The sequence below is a fragment of the Sciurus vulgaris genome (genome assembly GCF_902686455.1).
Source record: "Sciurus vulgaris genome assembly, chromosome: 12".
In the NCBI taxonomy this organism is placed as follows: domain Eukaryota; kingdom Metazoa; phylum Chordata; class Mammalia; order Rodentia; family Sciuridae; genus Sciurus; species Sciurus vulgaris.
Window position 1 is genome coordinate 23,236,223 of NC_136473.1, and position 20,626 is coordinate 23,256,848.

Sequence of the window (20,626 nt, forward strand, 5' to 3'; positions counted from 1 at the left end):
TAGAGGTTGCATCTCCTGGAGAAGTTTGATGAAGATGATCTATTTCCATACAATCTTGATCTCAGGTTAAAATGAAAGCAAGTTGCAGACATTTTTTTTTTTTAATTAATTAGCAAGCAGAACCTGTTCCAAGAGTCTATGAAATCTCATCTTTCTGTCCTCTACCATTTGACATGAAGGGTTCATTTGAAACAGATGTGATAACATTCCAGAAGCAAGACCCTCAGCTCTCTCGTAGGTGTCAGACAATTAGAAACCAAAGGCTCATCAGAGGACTGTTGGGGGAATGAAACTCCAAGTCCCCTCCCTCGGGGTTAAAGTTGCAGGCCTCATTAGATTATTACATCCTGTTCTTGCCAGAGCTGACTGATCTCTGAACCATTTTAGCTAATTTGCACTTCTCAAGCATCTTTAAATTCACCAACTCAAGCTCACTGTTTTTTTTTTTTTTTTTTTTGGACTGGAGATTGAATCCAAGGGCACTTTACCATGGAGCCACATCCTCAGCTCTTTTTATTTTTTTATTTTGAGACAGTGTGTCACTAAGTCACTTAGGACCTTGCCTCAAATTTGCAATCCTCCTATTTCAGCTTCCCGAATCACTGGGATTACAGGCCCCCACAACCCACACAAGCTCACTTCAAATATTCATTGTGATTGTCAATAGACCACTACTTTCACCAACAGAAATCCATTTCTGTCTGGGGTGTAGCTCAGTAGTACATTCGCCTAGCATGCACAAGGCCCTGTGTTCAATCCCCAGCACTGCAACAACAGCAACAACAATAAATCCATTTCTGATGGTATTTAACTACACTAATTAACACAGTATATTAATTAGCAGTGTGGGTTGTTGATGAAGATAGAGTTAACAGCCAAGCTTGGAACAGTCTTTTCTATAGTGTGAGCTACTCAATTTGAGCAACAGCAACTGGTCCATCCCCAGACCATGCATTCCTGATCAGCACCTTGGCTATCACGACACTTATGTAATACCCACAGAATACCTTAGTGTAGACTGAAGGGCGTCCAGGTAAATAAACTGACATCATAACAATAACAAACCTGGGTTTCACACTACCATATTCTCCTATGTGTAACATTCCCCTCTAGTCCTTAAAATCACATTCAAAATTTTGGCCCCATATTTCTGAAATAAGAGTTTATAGCTGAAGGATAATGAAGGGTGCCCATTACTGCAATTGCAGAAGTATTAATGAGAAAGCTCTGTCTCCTGCCAGGTAAAGTCTAGGTAGTACTTTGTGGTTCCTCCTGGACTCTGTTTAATCCTCCTGTGGGAGGTCGAAATGCTGTACTTTATCAGTACATTTAGATCAGGCTACTGGGGAATACAGTAGTCCTGCATTATCCATGGGGGATATGTTTCAATACCCCAAGAGGATGTCTGAAACCACAGATAGTACCAGAACCTATACTGTATATAGCATGGTGTTTTTTTTTTCCTATACATACATAACTACGATAATTAATTCATAACATTGGGCATAGTAAGAGATCAATAACAATAACTGATAATAAAGTAGGACAATTATAACAATATATTTTAACAACTTTATGTGAGTATGGTCTCTCTTTCTCTCTTGCTTTCAAAATACCTTTTGTACTATATGTGTGGGATTTGGTACCATCCCACCATAGACCTCAGATACTGAGTCCGCAGATACTGAAACCGCAGAAAGTGAAACCAGGGGTGGGGGTACTGCTGTACTAGCAGTAGCGAAAATCATATGTTTGCTGTCAAGATTGAGACTTTCTTGGAATCTGAGAATGTGAGTTAGTTATTGGCAGGCTGCCTTGTGAAACCGGAAAAAGAACAAAGAGAATGAGATGAACCTATGGGGCCCTTTATCTTGAGAAGCTTGACTGTTTCTGCAGGGAGTAGCTCCCTCTGGGGTCTGATGAAAAGGAGTTCCCAGAAGGGGTCTCTGCCTGAAGAATTCCTAAACCTACTGTATTCCACTGACCCTGTGTCCAAGTATAATCGTAGTTGACAGGGGTTTTTCTTTCTTGGTGTCACATAAAATAAAGACTCATCTTACAGAGGGTGACCTTTCAGATGACATAATATGATACTCATTTTTGTATTCCTTTCCATTCAGATTTCAACTTGTCCCAAACCATCTTGTTCTTTTCTCAATGTAGGCACGTGACAGTTTCCTGAGGTTTTGGGCTGGAAAGGAGGTTCCATTCTAGGTGTTTGAATAAATCCAAGGATTTATTGAGTTTCCCTTACAACTCTCTACCATTTTCTTCACATTTTTACCATTTCCCTTTTAAAGGGTAATCCATGATCTTTTAGCCAGGTGACACACAAATTAGGGAGAAGCCTGATGGCTGTTTATCTCTCTGGGAGCTCCTGTTAGAAGACTGGTGGATAAATTATCTCACTGCAAGAAAATTTAAGACCTTTAAATGATCTAGTCTAAGGATTTTTCTACAAAGGATTTATTAGCATAATGTTGCTCTGGCTGAGGGACTTGCTATTTCCTTTCTCAACCCTTTACTTAAGAACTTTGGTTATGGATGAAGCATGACATAAAACAAGTTTACATAACAGAGCCCATACCACATAATCATACATTATAACTAGTGATAAAAGAAAAATAAGCACTCTACATATGATGACTCTCTAGAAAGAATTTAAATTACAAACCTAAACTGAAACCTCTTGGCTTTTACTAGACTATAGAACTGATAATATCCAACTGGAATATATAAATTACTATGTTTAGAGTCAGCACTTGACTCTTAATCAAATCCTCATGCTACTTAATCTGAGATGTTATCACTTTTAATAATTGGTAGGTGATATTTTCAGATGAACACATTATATTTATTCATGTGTGTGTTTCAGAGAAGCAGTTTAAATTTTTAAGTTGTGCCCTGAGTCATATTAACTGAAAAGACTAAAAATTGTCTTATCTTATGAAATGATCAAGTTTAAAAAAATTGAAAGCTTTAAAAATAAAGTCATATTCCTTGGTAGTTTAGGAAGAAAAAACACTCCTTTGAAAGTCTGGCTGGTATTTGATCTATAACTTGCCCAACATTTTAAAGTAAGTTTCATAACCCATATGTATTATTATTTTTTGTATGCCCCAGAGATTCCACTAAAAGCTGTCAATTAATTCAGCATGTGATAAAGGAGGTCTGGATTTCATATGGCAAAAGTGTCCAGAGAGCCAACCCTAGTTAGCATAGTTGATAATATGATCTGAAATCAACAACTTCATAAGCCAGAGCACCTGAGAGATAACATACAGGTAACTGACAAGAAGAGAAGTGTTAGGCAGTTCATAGTTTCCCACACCATCATCATCATATAACTAGGTCTCCTAGACACTGAAATCTGAAGCTCCTTGATGTGCTATAGTAAGGTTTCAAACAAAGACGTTTTTGTTCAGTACATGTTTTTGTGGGATGGTGTAACTATGCAGTAGGTATTAGTCAACAAGCGTTCTACAGACTGACAAATGACTCACCAACTCTATTGTGAGATCTTTTCCCTCAGTTTCAAAATATTCATTTATAATTGCATGAGCAAAATAGCCAATGGCTTATCACATTCTTTTTCACCATCTTGGCCCTGTTCTAAACAGATCAGGTTTTTAATTTTAACTTGGAATTTCAATCTTTATTTTTTAAAAATTTATATGCAATATGGCAAAAAAGACAATTTGATGTAGATATATACATTTCTTTCATAACATTTTTTGATTATGGAATAAAATTTTTCTAAATAAAACTTGAAGTTAGATTTAGAAATGAGAAATCTCCATAGAGTAAAAGTAACCTTTCCCTCACCCCCTTTCTACATCTCCACCAAAGAAAATATATATTCACAGAAGATGATTTTGGCATTGGGTAAGATTTAGTTGGCAAATCAACCAAATTTTTAAAAATCTTTGTCTTTAAAAAACGTAAGAGTAGTGATAATGCTACAGTGATTTTTTTCATTTTTTTTCTATGTTGAGCTTCTAATATCAAACTAACCCCTTCTTATGTAGTTATTATAAGGGAGAGAAGAGAAACTTGTATTTTGCTGTAAACAATCTAGTGATATGAAGATGTAGAATACTTAATTCTAAAACCAGGGAATGACGTGTTGATACTAGAATAGGTGTCCCCTGTCAGTTGTCAATATGTAAGAGAGAATTTAAAACAAAGAATGAGCAACAATTCACCATTAAAAATGAACTTCTCTTATTGGTAGAAACTTAATAAAGTTGAATCCCACACTATCCAGTACATTTAATGCCTTACATTCTGACTTCCACATTAAACAGGAATGTAGGCCTGCTTAATCTCTGCAAAGAAAATTTTATATCCAGGACCGCCTACACGGACGGTCAAGTGGCAGGTGTAGGCAATTTATGAGGCCACCTGCTCGCCTATCAAGGCAACGCTCTACGAGTCCCGGGCTCATTGTGTCATGAGCGTCGTTATTACATGGATTCACTACTTTTCATCCTCCCAGAGGGTGACATTAGCACAACGTGGGAGGCTATGGAAGGCAGGGCCACCACGCCGCGGGTCTCACAAGCGGGTCGAAGGGTGTCCGCGTAGGAAGAGGCGCTCAGCAAGCCAAGCCTCCCGCACATGCGCGGCTCCACGAGCGAGGCTGAGCTCCGAGCCTTGGGAAGGGAGGAAGCAAAGCACCGGGGGCGTGATGCGCTGCAACGGCGTTATTTACAGGGGTGCAGCTTTGCTTGGAGACGTTTCAGCTGCAGCCCCCGCTCTGCCGCCGAGCCCTGAGTCAGGTGGGGAAGCGGCAGCCTGCCCCACGCCCCGCTCCCGGTGCGCCTGCCCCCGCCCGCGATTCCCGCGCTTGGCTGTTTCCCGGGGAGTCGCTATGGCAACGGACGCGCAGGGCCAGCGGGTATGGCCGAGGCTCCTACCGAGACCCGGGAGGACTGGCCAGAGACGCAGGGATGCTGGAAGATCATCCAGAACCTGGAGTCCGCGATTGAACAATTTCAGTTCAACCCCAGGTGACCCGCGGGACCCAGGGCCCCGCCTGCTGCGCCCGGCGTCCCTGCCTTGGCAACTCGTGGCGGCGCTGCACAGCCTCCTGGGCTTGGCTTTCTTTATGTACCACCACTAAACGCACGGACTCGGGAGCCCGATTGCCTGGGTTCGAACCCTGCTCACCCTGTTCTCGCAGGGCCTGTGGGTTAGGCGAGTTAGCTTCTCAATGCCTGTTACCTCAGGAGCTGGAAGACAGTGAATATGATGATGAATAGTGCCTACTCCATAGATCTTAGGGAACGTTAATCCTGGAAACCCTTATAAAAGGGCCATACACAAAAGGTTTGCAGGCTCCTAGTTCTTTTATGGTACTATAACAAAATACCATAGGCTAGATAACTTGTGAACCACAGAAATGTCTTCCTCTTCTGGATCAAGGCATTGGCAGATTTGGTGTCTGGTAAGGGCCCCTTCCTCATAAAAGCACCTTCCTGCTGTGTCCTCCCACCGTGGAAAGGGCAGGGGAGCTGTCTTCCAACTCCCTACCCTCTCCACCCATACCTCCTCCCACCTGACTTTGATAAAGGCACAATCCCATTCATAAGGGCTCCACCTTCATAACCTAACCGCGTCCAAAGGCCCCAACTCCTAATATTTGCCCCATGGAAATCAGGAGTTCAACCTGAATTTTCCAGGTAAACACTCATTCAGACCAAAGCAGCGCTATATTCATTTGTCAACATAATTATTTGTTATCCATGATCCTTGTTTATAGTTCCTCCCTTTCATAATCTTTCTTTGCCTCCTCTGCCCTAGTTTTGTTGTTCATTTGGATAGTGTAGAACTGATGTGTCTGAGAAAATGTATTTTTCTTCCTAAAACTGTTTTCAAATCATTAAGCCACCTTAGCACTAGGTTAGCTGCTGTAAGAGTACTTACAACTCCATAAGGCAGAGGCCTCAGGGGGCCAGGAGGCAGGTTTTGGAGGCAAGCCCCTCACAATGAGCACATTGAGATAGCTCCGAAGTGAGAAGAAAGGACCAGAGCTGGACTGACCCAGTGAGCCAGTCCTGCTGAGGTTCCCCGGATCATCTGTATTAAATAGGTATGTTTGTTGAAATGGATCAGGTTACGCACTGGCCTGATTTAGTGGTGGTGGTGAACAGCATGTATCAGAGGTAGCTGAGGGTAAACACCAGAGGCACTGGGATCTAGCCTGTTCCAGTGGCTTATTCAGGAATGACTTCCTGCCCTGGATTCCTTGGCATTCCATAGTGCAGTAACTCCCCTAAAAAATACACCAACAGACTCAAAGGGCAGACAGACTGACCAGGTGCTCAGTGAACTTCCTGTTGACTGAGCCAAAGGGCCATCGATGCCTGGATTAATTCTCTTCATTTAAAGTGCTTGGAGGAGCAGGCTGGTACCCCAATCTGAGTGGGAGAGGCTCAAGTTCTGACGGAAATCCTGGGGTCTGAGTCCTGAGGGTAGCAGGGTTAGGCACTGGAGAGACGGCAGCCTACACCCGAGACGAGAGCCTGGCCTTGGTGAAGTCCACCTTGGAGTTAGGAATTAATGATAAACTAGATAAATAAGTAAAGCAGGCAATAAATTCAATCATGATTAAGTGCTAAAGAAAAGACAGAAGCAGGGAGAGAACAGAGGACATGTGTGTGGCCAGTGGAGAGAGGGGTTGTGATTTTACCTGTGGTGGTCAGGGAAAGCGTCTCTGAAATGACCCTGGGATGAAGACCTGCAGGCTTGGGGCCAGGGAGCCCTGCGCGGGGGATCCATGCAGATATATCAGGGACAAAGTGTTCCAGGCAGAGAGCAGGAAGTGGGTATCCTAGGAAAAGCAGGGAGGCCAGTTGGCAGGAAAGGGGGCCTGGGAGTGGTGGAAGTGAGGCCAAGGATGGAGAGGGGGATCTGCACCCCGTAGTGTGGGGCCTTCCATTACTGCAAGGAGGACTTCAATGTTTTACTTGGAATGAAGTGGGAAGCCCAAGGGTACTGGGACGGAGGAATGATGGTATATGATTTTCCTTTAAAAGAATTACTTTGACAACTTTTGATAATAGATTATAATAAGGACAAGGACAGAAACAGAAGAACAAGTTGGGGGGCTGTTATGATATCCCACGAGAAGGATGATCACGGGGAAGTGGTAGTTGGAGGTGCTGAGAGACATGCTCTGATTCTAGATACCTGCGGAAGGCAGGAGGAAAAGGATTTACTGAAGAGCTGCCGTGGCAGAGGAAAGGCTCCAAAGCTTTTGACCTGGTCAACTAGAAGAATGGAGCTGTCATTAACCTGGCAGTAGAACATAATGAGAGGAACAGGTTTGGGGGGAATGTCCTAAGCTTACTTTGGGACATGACATGTCTGCAGTGATATTAGATATCCAGTTGAGCTGTTAAGTAGAAAGTTGGTTATGAGTCTGAAGTTCATAAGAGTGGTCCTCCTTGCTATCAGTCTGGGAATAATTAGCACAGAGATGGCATGGTAAGCTGTGAGATTTGGTGAGATCAGCCAGGAAGTGAGCACGCATACAGAAGTCTGTAAACCCCGGGGTGGAGGGGGATGCATCAGTCTGGTGATAAAAGGAGGAAAAAAGGAAATGAAATTTTCCTTCTTTAACACTGAGCAGCGCACCAGAGTGGAAGTTGAGCGCACCTAATGCCATTTTCATTGACTGGTTGATTGATGAGCATTTGTGAGGCTGGACTATTCTAGAATTCAGTGGGAAGTGTTGTTAATAAATACCCATGGATCCATTTTCTATAATAAGTTATGGTAATTTTGTATCTAATTTATTAAAAGCATGATTGTTATCTTCTCAACCCTGTGTTTTTATGCATAACAGCCAACCTACTATTCAAAGATAGAATTGTTGAGACTATAAATAAGGACTGTGTAGGAACCACTTAGCTGATTTGTTGTAATGTGGGTTTCCATTCCAGGCAGTAGGGTTGTCATCTAAAATTAGAGACATTTGGAATTTGTTGAAGGGAAGCAGTGAACCTGCATATATCACTTAGTTCTGAATGAGCCAGATCTTTCTGAATCAGTCACACAGGAAGTGAGGACTGGGGAGACCTTAGAGTCTGGGTTTGTTCACCCAGGGACTCAGAGGAATCCCATGCGTCTCTAGGCTCTTGATTTTCAATGAGTTATTTTCTCTCTTTGAATGTCAGTTTCTACATTTTCAAAATAAGAAGGTTACTATATCTTTTATTAGATTGTTAGAAGGATTACTGGAGGAGAAAATGTGTATCTTAACAAAGCACTTGGGACAAGTTTAAGCACTCAATAAATAGATACTAATATTTTTAGACAAGCAGAGGAGGTATCTATAAAATTATCAGACTTGATTTTAAAATATTATTGTGTATTATCATATTATGACAGCAGAATTACTGAAAATATTGTTTCTAAGTCATATTCTGAAAATATATATTTAATAAGAAAAATTATCCATATTCCTTAACCTACCGCCCACAATAGGTCTTTTGCTTAAAATAGGAAGGAATGAAAGAACATCCATGTTCAAGCTTCATGAAGAATGAACTTGATTAGTAAAAAGGACTTAGCCCTGGGGACAGTAAAGGATTGCATTTCTAGACTGGAAGGATGAACCACTGAGGTCTGTTAAATGTGCAGCAGTGTAGAATATAAAGAGCCTAGGAAAGTTCAGGTGACTGTGTTTATTATATTGATTTAACACTCAGGGTCTAGACAGGAGACAGGGACCTCATCAGTAATTTGAGTAGGTAATATTTCCTGTTGTTCATTAAATATGAAGATGGACTAGTAAAAGGCAGCAGAGTAGTAAATAAAGACTTTAAGCAGCAGAAGCAGATGTAGCTGTTCTTCAGGTCGGAAGAAGAGTAAACGAGAAAGGAACTGAGAATTTATACTGCCTCTACCCCGACCCAGAGGCCGAGATTGAGACCTCTTTGGAGAGGACATACTGCCGCTGAAACTTCACAGCCTGCTAGTGGCAAGAAACTTGCCAGAAGGTGCAACCAGAACTGATCTGCTGGGATGGCTTGCCCAGTGACTAAGAAACTTCCTGAAAGGTGAAGACAGGCCAAAGTTCTTTACCCAATGAAGAGATCCAAAACTTCATTCCTGAAGGTCCAGAGTTCTCAAAAGTTCTACCTTTGTGTGTGTGCGTGTGTGTGTTTCCCATTAATGTTTACAATTGGGCATGGAAACACTAAGAGGCACTTCAGAGAATTCTCTGTATTCTAGACATAGTCCTCCTTGACTCCATTGTATACCAGGGACCCAATTGTCCCTTGGCAATCAGAATCCATCATGTCAGCCAATGGAGTAATCCCTTGTTCTCTGTTTGGTTCAGTGGCATAAGAATTACAGGGTAACCAGGCATCGTCTCATCTGTTTTCAATGAAATCATTGTGTTTTTCCTCTGGAAGTATTCTACCCTTGAGAACAAAGGCCTCCAAACCAGCAATTCATAACTCTGCTGAGACAGGAAGCAATAATTATGGGAGTGTGTGTTTAGGTCTAATAGTGAGAGGAACCTCTTCTACTTGTATTCCTTGATGGATGAGAGCATCCTATACTGACTCAGCGTATACTTCACTTTATAAGGCAGAACTACTTCCTTCACAGATTTGTCTCTCAGCTGTCATAACCAAATCTTCAATAAGCTGTTCCACTTTTCCTTTAGGCCATCAATTATGGGTGGTAAGCTTTGTGAGAATATCATTCCATGGACATGAAACCACCGATGCCCTTCTTTTGCTATGAAATAAGTTCCTTGTTCAGAATTGATGCTGTGCAGGATACCAGGATGCATAGATAAGATGTTCTGTGAGTTCATGTGTGATGGTGCTGACAGATGCATTGGGTTCAAGGAATAAAACCTCATATAGTTAATGTATATCTACGCCAGTGAGGATGGGAAAAGAGGCTCCATATTATCAACCTGCTACTACTAAGTGACTGGCAATCCCCTCTGGTTAATACTGCATGTTGGGTACTCAGTATTGATCTACTCTGTTGGCAGATGAGACACTCAGCACTTTTGGTGTGTAGACAGACCCACCTTAGTAGGGAGAGTCTATGCTTTTGAATTCCATCCCTGTCACCATGATGGTTTTGTTCAAGAGCCATTGAGCAAGCACTGATGGCTGCAGAAAAAAGCAGAGAGAAGCGTCATGCTGCTTACCTGAATATTGAGCACTTTCTCTGCAGTGGATGCTCTTTGATAAACATTTACATGGTAGCATTTTCTGTATGCATTTTAAAAGGTTCATCCACATAACTCTTCCCCAGATTTTCTTACCACCAGTCTTTCTAATTTGTTCCTTCCAACTTCCTGGCCATTCAGCTAATATCGTAGTAACTGCCCATAAATGGGGATATGACACTGTAGATATTTACCATCTGGTGACAGATTCTCCTGTTAATCAGCCTTTAGTTTTTTCTTTTTTGGTCAACTGTTCAGAACATTCCATGAGGTTAGATGACACTTTCAGTCTGGAAGAGTTTCTTAACCTTTCCCTGTCTTTTATGTTCTTCACACCTTAAAAAAAATACAGACTTTACATTTTGTGGAAAGACCAGTTATACCTGGGTTCATATGATGATTTTTCATAATTGGGTCATGCATTCATGGCAGGAATGCCACAGAAATGAGCTGTACTTTTCTCAGGGCTTCAATGTTAGCATGCACTGTGCTTCAATATTTCTTCCCATTAACCTTGACCTTCTTGGGTCTTCCAAGTTTCTCTATCTTAAATTTACCTCTCTTTCCCTTATAATAAGTTTTTTTTTTTTTTTTTTTGGAAAATATTACAAAATTTTCTTTTCCTAAACAAATTATACTGACCAGCCTTAGCCATCATTGATGACTTCTCTCATAATCAGTCACCTTCATGGTGGTTAATAAATGGCTATTCTCTGATCATCATTTTATATACTTATTAGAGACCCCCATTTTAACATATTCATTTTTAAATTCATTCTCATCAGTATGAATTGCTGGTTTCCTTGTGTTATAATGTGATAGTTTCATCTTTTATTTCAAGTGTCAAATTGTCTTATATAAGGTCAGATGGAGTCTTTTTAATCTAGTTTCTTCATCTTTTTCGTATGACCCTATGTGAAAATAAAAATAAGATGGAAGAGAAAGTAATTACAAATGATTTTGACAGGTAGAACTTTGGGGAGACTTAATCTCAGACTGAGTAGCTCTTGGGGTAGAGATGTATTTTGGGAATGTTTAATTGGCAGATGTATGAGAGCCGAGTATAGTACATGGGGTATATGTAATGAGAGATGAGGGTTAAAACTACCTCTGAACATATAGCTTATTTTTGTTTATGCCTCCTGGGTGTCCAGTCCATTAGAATGTAAGTTCCACAAGAACAAAGACCTTTCCTTGTTCACTTTTATTATCTTATGTGCCAACAAGAACCCCTGGTAAACACTAGGAACTCAGTTATTATGTGTTAAATGCATGAAACTCAAACAATTAGCTTAGACCTACATTTGAAGGATAAAAAGAAGATTGAATTTAATTCTTTTTGGGAAAAGAAGGCTATCAAACTCCTTTATAAGAGGATGGAAGCACAGCTTAGGTTTTAGTGAGATACCTTAAGGGACAACGGGAGTTATAGACTTAAAAAAAAACAAAAAACTTTATAGACTTACAGTAACTTATATATATTATAAGTTACTGTATTATTATCTAAATTTTATCTATATTATTATCTAAATTTTGTGGGACTCATTTTAGAAAGTATATTGATTTTACTTTTGTTTTGTGTCCTAAAAGATTCTCAAATATATCATAAGAGAGAAGTAAAATTTCTAAAAACACATTTTCTGTGAAAAATGCCACATGTACAATTTGTCATCATTAATGGTTGTTATCTTTGAAAGGTATCAAGAACATTTTCCTGAAATTTTATATTATCATCACTTAAAATTGCTTTTCTTCTAATATGCTATCAACTACTTTGAAAAATGTTTATTTAATCCTGATCATATGAGTCATTCATTTCTATAGTATACGATAATATCATAGTTAATTTTAATGTGATCATTATAATTTAGTGGTGGTTTTCAAAATTGATTTTCAAAGGTGGCTATAAATTTTAGGCTTGCAGAACCTTAAGTATTGATGATCTTTTCACTATATCTCGATCTTGAAAAATGTATTCAATATAAGAAGCATTTTGAGAGGATTTTATGCGTTAGATTCTTGTCAAGAACTGTGTGGTGTTTGAGATCTTACCCTACATAGAAACCAACAAGCTTTACTGTTACTGTGTCACAGACCTTGGCAGAAGACACAAGATTTCCAGGTCAAAGACAAAAGACTTTATCAGAAAAACAGTAGCCAGAGCTTCATGTTGATTTGTGTTGACTCCCTAGGCTCGCCCAGCTCCCAGGCGGGAAACAGAAAAGATCTGTTATAGATGCCTATATGCACAATGAGTTACACTAAAGGAGAGGAGCCCTGAACTTGGGGGTGTTCCATTTTTATAGTAAGAAGTAGAGGGCTGGGGATATAGCTCAGTTGGTAGAGTGTTTGCCTCGCAAGCACAAGGCCCTGGGTTCAATCCCCAGTACTGCAAAAAAAAAAAAAAAAAAAAAAAAAAAAGTAGCAAGCCTCCTTCTTGGCAGGGGGAAGACATTACCTCATTGGACAAAGTTGCTCACTACAAACCACTCTGAGAAATGCCCCAGAAAGAGTGGTCAAGGCTTTGTATTGGTGTCATATCCCAAAAGAATGTGCAGGGATACTCAGGGCCCATGAAGCTTGCCTCCCCCAACAGTACTGTGTCCAGGAGAAAATTATATATCGGTTCCTAAAACGAATTGGACTAAATCTAAAATATAAGGTTCTGTGGGAAAACCCCAGAAATTTTAACTTGAAATCAGATGCTTCCTCTTCACTCAGATAATGCCATGAACAAAATCTGTCATTGTAATATTGAAGAAGGTATGAAAGGTTAGTCAAGAATTTAGTGGGATTAATTGAAAATCACTATTTTTAATATTAGGAAGTTTTAATTTACACTTAGACCTTTGTTTGAATATAGCTATGCTTTCATAGTTTTCTTCATTCTGAAAAAGTTATGTTTTAAAGCATCATAGTAGTAACTGCTACCACAACACTAATAATGGGTATTATTTATTGAGTGCTTAATATGTATCGAGCACCAAGGTAACTTCTAAGTACTAGCACACTTAATCCTTACAATAACCCTGTGAAACAGGCATTATTGTTTCCTCGTTTAACTAAGGTATGGAAAGATTAAATAATTTTCTTGATGTCACATAGCTAGAGTATCAGTTAGGCTGCTTTCAGCTATCCTTGACAGAGACTGCTGACAGTTGGTATACTTACTACATGACATTATAGGAAGGCCAGAGGTATGACAGATTTCAGAACTAGTTGAGTCAATAGTCAAAGTAATCAAATTTATTTCTCATCTTTTTTTGAAAGCTTATCTTCTAGGTATTAACTTTGTCCTCTGACTTGTCCCTTTGGTGGTCACAGGATGGTTCTGACAGTTCCTGGCATTACTTTTATACTTGATCATGTCCAGAGTCACAGAAGAATGTTCTCCTCTGGTGACTTCTGTTTAGGAATCTAAAAATCCTTCCCAATCCCCTATTCCTAGTGTCCTAAACACACCGCTGGCCATTCACTATCAAAAGAGTGGGGTTGCCTTGATAGGCTTAGCCCCTACAGGAGTTGCTCTTGGCACTGGAAATATGATAGGTCTCCCCTGAGTTCTGTGGTGGGGGGCATATCTGAGGTTCTGTCAGCAAGTATGAAGAGAGGGTTCACCATGGGGTGGCCCCATCAGGGGCTGTACCAGCTGGTGATCAGAGGAAGCAGGAAGGAAGCACAGATACTCTGTCTTTAGAGCTGATGATTCTATTTGGGCTTTCATGTCTTTTTTGTAGCTGACATTTTAGAAACAGATTGTTGTGGTAAATTTAATCAAATTGTCAGGGAGAGTGCGTCCAGAAAATTGGTCTTCTTATCACTGTTTGAGATGCCTGTCATTAGACAGCTGTTAAGGACAAAGACTTTTTCCTATCCGATTCTGATTTTTCGGGAATAGAGTCTGACAATAAAATACAGGAGGGTGTGGGGATTATCTGAGAGAAGTAGGTCTCAAACTTTTTGTTTTGGGATTCTTAATATTCTTAAAAATTATTGACAAAGATTTAGTTGGTCATATCTACTGACAGTTGCCATATTCAAAATTTAAGATATTAAATATATATTTATAATAGGTCACTTAAGATAATGATAAACTATGAGCTAATATAAATAACATTTTAAAGAAAAGTAACCATATTTTTCAAAACAAAAACCTTGAGAAAAGTGTCACCGTTTTACATTGTTGTAAACCTTTCTTCTGCCTGGCTTAGTAGAAAATGACTGAATTCTCGTGGCTGCTTCTGTATGCTCTCAGGCTTTTACATAACCTGTAGCCTCTGGAAAACTACACTGAAATTTAAGAGAATCACAGTCTTAATATTATGAAGAAAATAATTCTGATTTCTTGGATTCCCTCATAGAATGCCCCAGAACCCCAGAGGTTCCACCAACCACATTTTGACCTATTATCTTAAGATATTTCTGTGAAATATGTCCATGTATAATTTATAATTGTTCCCAGCAGTAGCACAGGTAATAATAGTACATAAGATATATAATATGATTACCCCCCAAAATATGAAAAAAAGTATGTAGTAACATTTTGAAGGAAATATCCATGACATAAAGCACTTTTTTTTTTTTTTTCAGATTTAGCATTTCAGATGATTTAAAGGTCGGCTTTTTCAGCACAGACAATGCTACTCAAACAGATATTAGTGAAATTTTGCCACTAAAGGAGTTGAGTTCATCTACACAAAAGTTAGTGCAGGTAAATCTGGATTGATTTTGAAACTTCTAACATAATTTTAGGTATTTGTCTTCATGTATCTTCCATTGAGAGAATCAAAATGATTAAAACTTTTTAAATGTTATAATTTTTCTGCTAGCATGCATCTTTTTATTGGATATAATTATACATAATAGTAGAATTCATTGTTAAGTTTTGTACATGCAATATAGCAATATTATCTGAATAATCTTATTCCACAGTACTTCCCAAATAAATGATTAGCATTTTGAAAAACTGAGATGACAGTTGTATTTTTAAAAAATTATTAATGTGAACCAAACATGATGGCTCACACCTGTAATCCCAGTGGCTTAGGAGACTGAGGCAAGAGAATTTCAAGTTCAGAACCAGCTTCAGGAACTTAGTTTTTTTAAAGGGCTGGGGATGTGGCTTGGTGGTTAAGTGCCCCTGGGTTAATTTCCCAGTACAAAAAAAATATTAATGCAAGCTATGAGTTATATTTATGTCATGCTTATTATATAAGCCAACTTATTTAGTGCAATGCTTTGTTACTTTTTGTGACATCTGTGAGAAACTTATGTTTATTATACTTCAAAAATTATAAAATCATATTTTTGAAATTTTTCATTGTAAAGGAATAGAGAATTTCATACACATCAGATATTAAGAGTTATTATTAAAAATACTGATCAATAAAACTATCATGTGAGGTAGCCTAATTCTATAAATACTCTCATGAACCTTATTTTTAGTTTTCATTTAATGTAATTGGAAATCATTCCATATTGTTACATAGTTTCCTTATTTATTTCACAAGTACATCATGTCACAAAATGTACATCATCTATTTAGCTATCCTCTATCGATAGACATTCTGGTAGTTTCTAATCTTTTACTGTGATGAATAATCCTGCACAGACTCATTGTGCCAGTAAATCTGTGGTGTAAATTCTTAAAAGTGGAATTTCTGAGTCAGAGGATGTACGCATTAGTCATTTTGAAGGATATTGTCAAATTGCCCTGCATAAAGATTGTACCAATTTATACTCCCACTAGTAACTTTTGAGGCTGTCTCTTCCCTATATACTTGCAATTTTATTGTTGTCTTTTATAAAGACAACTTTCAAAAAAGTTTTTAATTTTATTCCCTTGTAACTAGGTGTGTCCAAATGACTAATTGTGGTCAGTAGGATTTAAATGGAAATGGTGTCCGGCAGCTTTGGATATCTCCTTTAAGACACAGTTCACATGATCTCACTGCCACTTCTTGCTCCTTTCCCTCTAATCTCTTTTTCCCATATCCTTCCTTACATCCCTCTCTCCACCTCCCTACTTCCCTTCCTGATGGCTTTAGGTAATCCTAATCACAGATTATTTGCCCCACCTTAATTCCTCACAATGGGGATTAAACTCCAACACGAATTAACATATCTTCATTTGGCAGATAAAGTCATTTTGGAACCCTAACCACCATGAGATGGAATTATTAGAATTCCCCAGTGTACACCATCTGTGAGAAATAGTAATAATAATAAAAGAAAAAAAAAAGGCAGGACAGGCCCCTGGCCAGGTGCTGCTGGGTTATATAAGTAGAACCAGGGAATGTGCTGGAATATTTACACAGAAAGCCTTATTCTCTGCAATAATCCATACTTAATTTTTTTTTTTTTTTTTAGATTATTGCATCCCTTCAGGAGGATTATAAGTTTCTCAAAGAATTTCTTCAATTGAAGTTTGAGGACCGGCTTCAAGAGGAGTCTTCCAGTATCTTCAATGACCTACATGACAGGATCCTAGAAGTGGAAAAACGTTATCGTCAGGTAGATGTTCTCTCATTTTCTCTATTTTACATGTGGATTGATCTTACACTTAGACGTCTGTGTACTGCAGTTTTGAATTTAGTAACTTATGAGGGCAACTTAATTCATGTAAGCTGTATCTTATATAGTAGATAATTCTAGGAACTTTTATAATTTTGTTGTATATGAACTCACTAACCTATTTACCTTATAAAGTAGGTATAATTACTTTTCCTCTCTTATAGATAGGAACACTGTGGCACAGAAAGGTCAATTAACTTGTTCAAGGTTCCCCATTAAACAGCAGAGCTTCAGGTTTCAGGCCAGGCAGTTTGATGCTTGAGTTCTTGCTCAGAATCACAATTTTATGTGACCTTACTTCTGCTTTAATGGCCCTATAGGAACCAAAGATATGAAAACTGCTTCAAGGAATTTCCTCAGATTTTTTTGTCAGGTTAACATACTTATCTGTCATTAAGAACAGACATCCCTAATATTTCTGTGCTATAGAACAAGAAAACTCATATTTTGTTGACCACATCATACCAAATACTATGATAAGTCTTCTAAATGCATTTATTCTTTAAGTCTCTCAAAATCCTAAAGTGGAAGTCCTGTTATAGACCTCATTTAGAGCTTAAGAAACTGAGCTTGCCAAGGTTAGGTAACTTGCATAAGGCCAGATAGATGGTAAAGGGCATAGTATTTAAATTCTGTCCTTTCTGACTCTAAATCCTATTTGTTGCTTATCCATTCTGGAATCAGAACTGATGTCAGGATCAAGACTGTTTTTTAAAAATTTACTGTTCCATTTTTATCCTTAACAGATGAAACCAAATTAGGTACTCAATCAGAAAATGACTCTGGCTTAAAGATTAGCCAATCAGTCCTCATGAACAAAGGTCAGAAGAAGATATGAATCATAAGTAGATTTTATTACTCTTACAAGGAAGGCACTAAAAGACATTAATTGATGTGTAAAAGGAAATGAGGTGTTCCAATTATCTGTGTGTATTTTATCCATAAGATTTCTCTATTGCTCTGGGTTACACATAAGTAAAAATTAAATGTGTTATAATACTATAGTGGAGAAATGATTATAATTTGAAGATCTCAAGAGATTGTGATGATTTGGATGGTGTTTTTTTATAAGTTCCTTAATAGGTGTGAGTTGTATTTGGAAATATATTGTAATGCTCACTATCTGTTTTTGGTTTACAGAATGAGGATATCATGAGAAAATGCTTTAACCAACAGTTAGCTGATGGCATTGCTGTTATCAAAGGAATGTATCAGGTGGGTTTTCGATGTTGTCAAGGACAAAACTGGCTTTAGTTCTTATTCCGGCAAGGAGTGGTGCTCACCTTGAGTCTCCACTCTGTGTTTTAACTTTCGAACACCCATTTCCTCAATTTTCAGGTCATCTCAGAGAGTTCGGTTCTCAAACTGTTCATCCTTACATTAAATTTACCAAACTAATGTATTATTGCGACAGATGTAAACTTCCAGAAACTGGAAAATTCCAGTGTGGTTTCCAGAACATCTGGGAAAGTGCTGGAGTAACCCAAAGCTTGCCCAGTAAGGATGCAGTTGGATAGTGCAGTTGGATAACGTGGTGGTGCAGGCCTGTTATCCCAGTGACTCGGGAGGCTGAGGCAGGAGGATTGAGAGTTCAAAGTTAGCCTCAGCAATGTAGAAAATCCTAAGCAACTTAGTGAGACCCCATCTCAAATTAAAAATAATAAAAGGACTGGGAATGTGGCTCAGTGGTTAAGTCCCCCCCACCCCCGGGGTTCAATCCCTGGCACCAAAAAAAAGAAAAAAAAAAAAAAATGCAATTGGCTAGAACATCAGATGGCCTAAGCGACAGTTCATGGGACTTGTAGTAAATGGCAGCAAATGGTCTCTGAGCCTCCATGGATTAACTTATCTAATGACAGGGATACTTATATCTATCAGATATGGTTCTTCACTCTATTATACAATGGGAAAATTCAAACTTTTAATTAAATATATATATATGTATATATATATATATTTAGTTGTAGGTGGACACAATACCTTTATTTTATTTATTTATTTTTTAATGTGGTGCTGAAGATGGAACCCAGTTCCTCATGCATTCCAGGTGAGCGCTCTACCACTGAGCCACAACCCCAGCCCCTCAATATTTTTTTAGACTAAGGACCTTGTGGTTCTATTAGTATTTATAACTACAATCTCACCTTTCATTTCAATATGCTTCCATAAATATATATCTTATATTTATAACTAATTGCCCACTGATTGCATATCTTTTCAGAGCAATTGACATATTTGCACTTAATTTGGAATTGCTTGTTAAATGTCTCTGTTCTGTGCCAGACTGTAAGCTTTATGAAGGCAGGAATGTTGTCTGACTTACTGATGTAGCCCTGCCTCTTAGCACTTTGGTTGGTACATAACTGACTATCAGATAATAATTGCTAAGTGAATGAGTGACTAATTGCTTTTACCTGTGACCAACAGTCACGTATTTCTGCTCAACAGTCATTCTCCCCAATTGCACTTTCTCTCCAATCCTTTCTTTCTTTCTTTCTTTCTTTCTTTCTTTCTTTCTTTCTTTCTTTCTTTCTTTCTTTCTTTCTTTCTTTCTTTCTTTCTTTCTTTCTTTTTAACTAACAGAAGCACTTCAAATCTTCTCGAAGCCAATATACCATGTACTTTCCTTCCCATCTTCCTTTTAAGCTATGGCAAGGGCAAGAGCATGATGGTACCTGAAGATAAGTAGGCTAGGAGGCTCTAGAAGGAAGTGGTTATTCCTAATTAAAAGGAACTCGTAGGAGAAAACATGCTTCTTTATCTTTGCTTGCCATTATTGTGTCACCTGAGCTTGGAATGGCTGCAGCCAACCTGATATCAAGGTCAGAGATACACATGTAGAGATGGCAGAAAAAAAAGATGGAGAGCCATGGTCCTTGGTGATGTCATTGAGCAACAAAAGTATGCTGTACCTGCCTGCCCTCTTGCTCTTGTATTCAGGAGCTAATGACCCCTCGGTGTTTAAGCCACCATTGCTTGACTATGCAGTTCCTTGCAGCTGAAGACATTCCAGGACTGATTGCTCTGTCAACAGTCTTTGTGACTTTGTGCCACATTGTATCCAGAGGTGGCTACAACACTAGGTCCCACTCACCTGCTCTTTTGTAACATTACCTTGCTACTCTCCCATCAAGAGGTGTGGTCTAATTCCCCTCCCATTAGTTGAGGCTGGCCTTAGAGACTTGCTTTATAAGCAAAGATATGAGGAAATAAAGTTGCATTACTTCTAAGACTGGGTTTAGAGAAGCCTTGCAGTTTTATCCTGATACTCTCAAAAGGTGTGCCCTCTGGATTCTCCCTCTCTGAATCCAGTGACCCTGCTGAGAAAAGCCCAAGCCACATGAAGGGATGACTTGTAGGTGCTGAATCTTCAGGCTCCTCTGAAGTCATCGCTGTTCAGGCATCAGAAATATGAGGGGTAAAACCCCCAGGTGACTCCAGTCATTAGCCAGTTAGACTCTTTCCATCTGAAATTACCTTATGGAGCAGAGATCAAGCCATCCCTGCTATTCCTGCCCTGAACCCCTGTCTCATAGTTGTCAACCTAATAAAAAGTTTGTGTTTTGTGTTGCTACATTAAATAGCTGGAACAGTAGCTTTGCACTCACGTCAACAAGCAATTTCTCAATTAAATTTGTTAAATAGATCACTTTTCTGTTTTTTTTTTTTTTTTTTTTTTTTTTGGGTGCTGGGGATTGAACCCAGGGCTTTGCGCTTGCAAGGCAAGCACTCGACCGACTGAGCTATCTCCCCAGCCCCTAGATCACTTTTCTAATGATTTTTTTTTTCCTAGCTCAGAGCATCATCCTGGTTAAGAGTTAGCATAGATATGATTTAGAGCAGGAA

General features: G+C 38.9%; 1 protein-coding gene across 5 annotated transcripts in view; it reads left to right on the plus strand.

Annotated features, from left to right (window-relative positions):
* Positions 1–20,626, plus strand: part of LOC306641275 (uncharacterized protein C10orf67, mitochondrial) — a 169,159-nt gene that overhangs the window by 43,067 nt on the left and 105,466 nt on the right. For 3 of the 5 annotated variants that reach the window (XM_079106332.1, XM_079106334.1, XM_079106333.1), the window contains exons 1-4: positions 4,792–5,012; positions 14,798–14,918; positions 16,577–16,720; positions 17,921–17,995. In XM_079106332.1, coding sequence (XP_078962458.1) covers positions 4,903–5,012; positions 14,798–14,918; positions 16,577–16,720; positions 17,921–17,995 — 450 coding nt within the window. In that variant the 5' untranslated portion in view covers positions 4,792–4,902. The other 2 variants (XM_079106335.1, XM_079106336.1) reach the window with 2 other exon arrangements.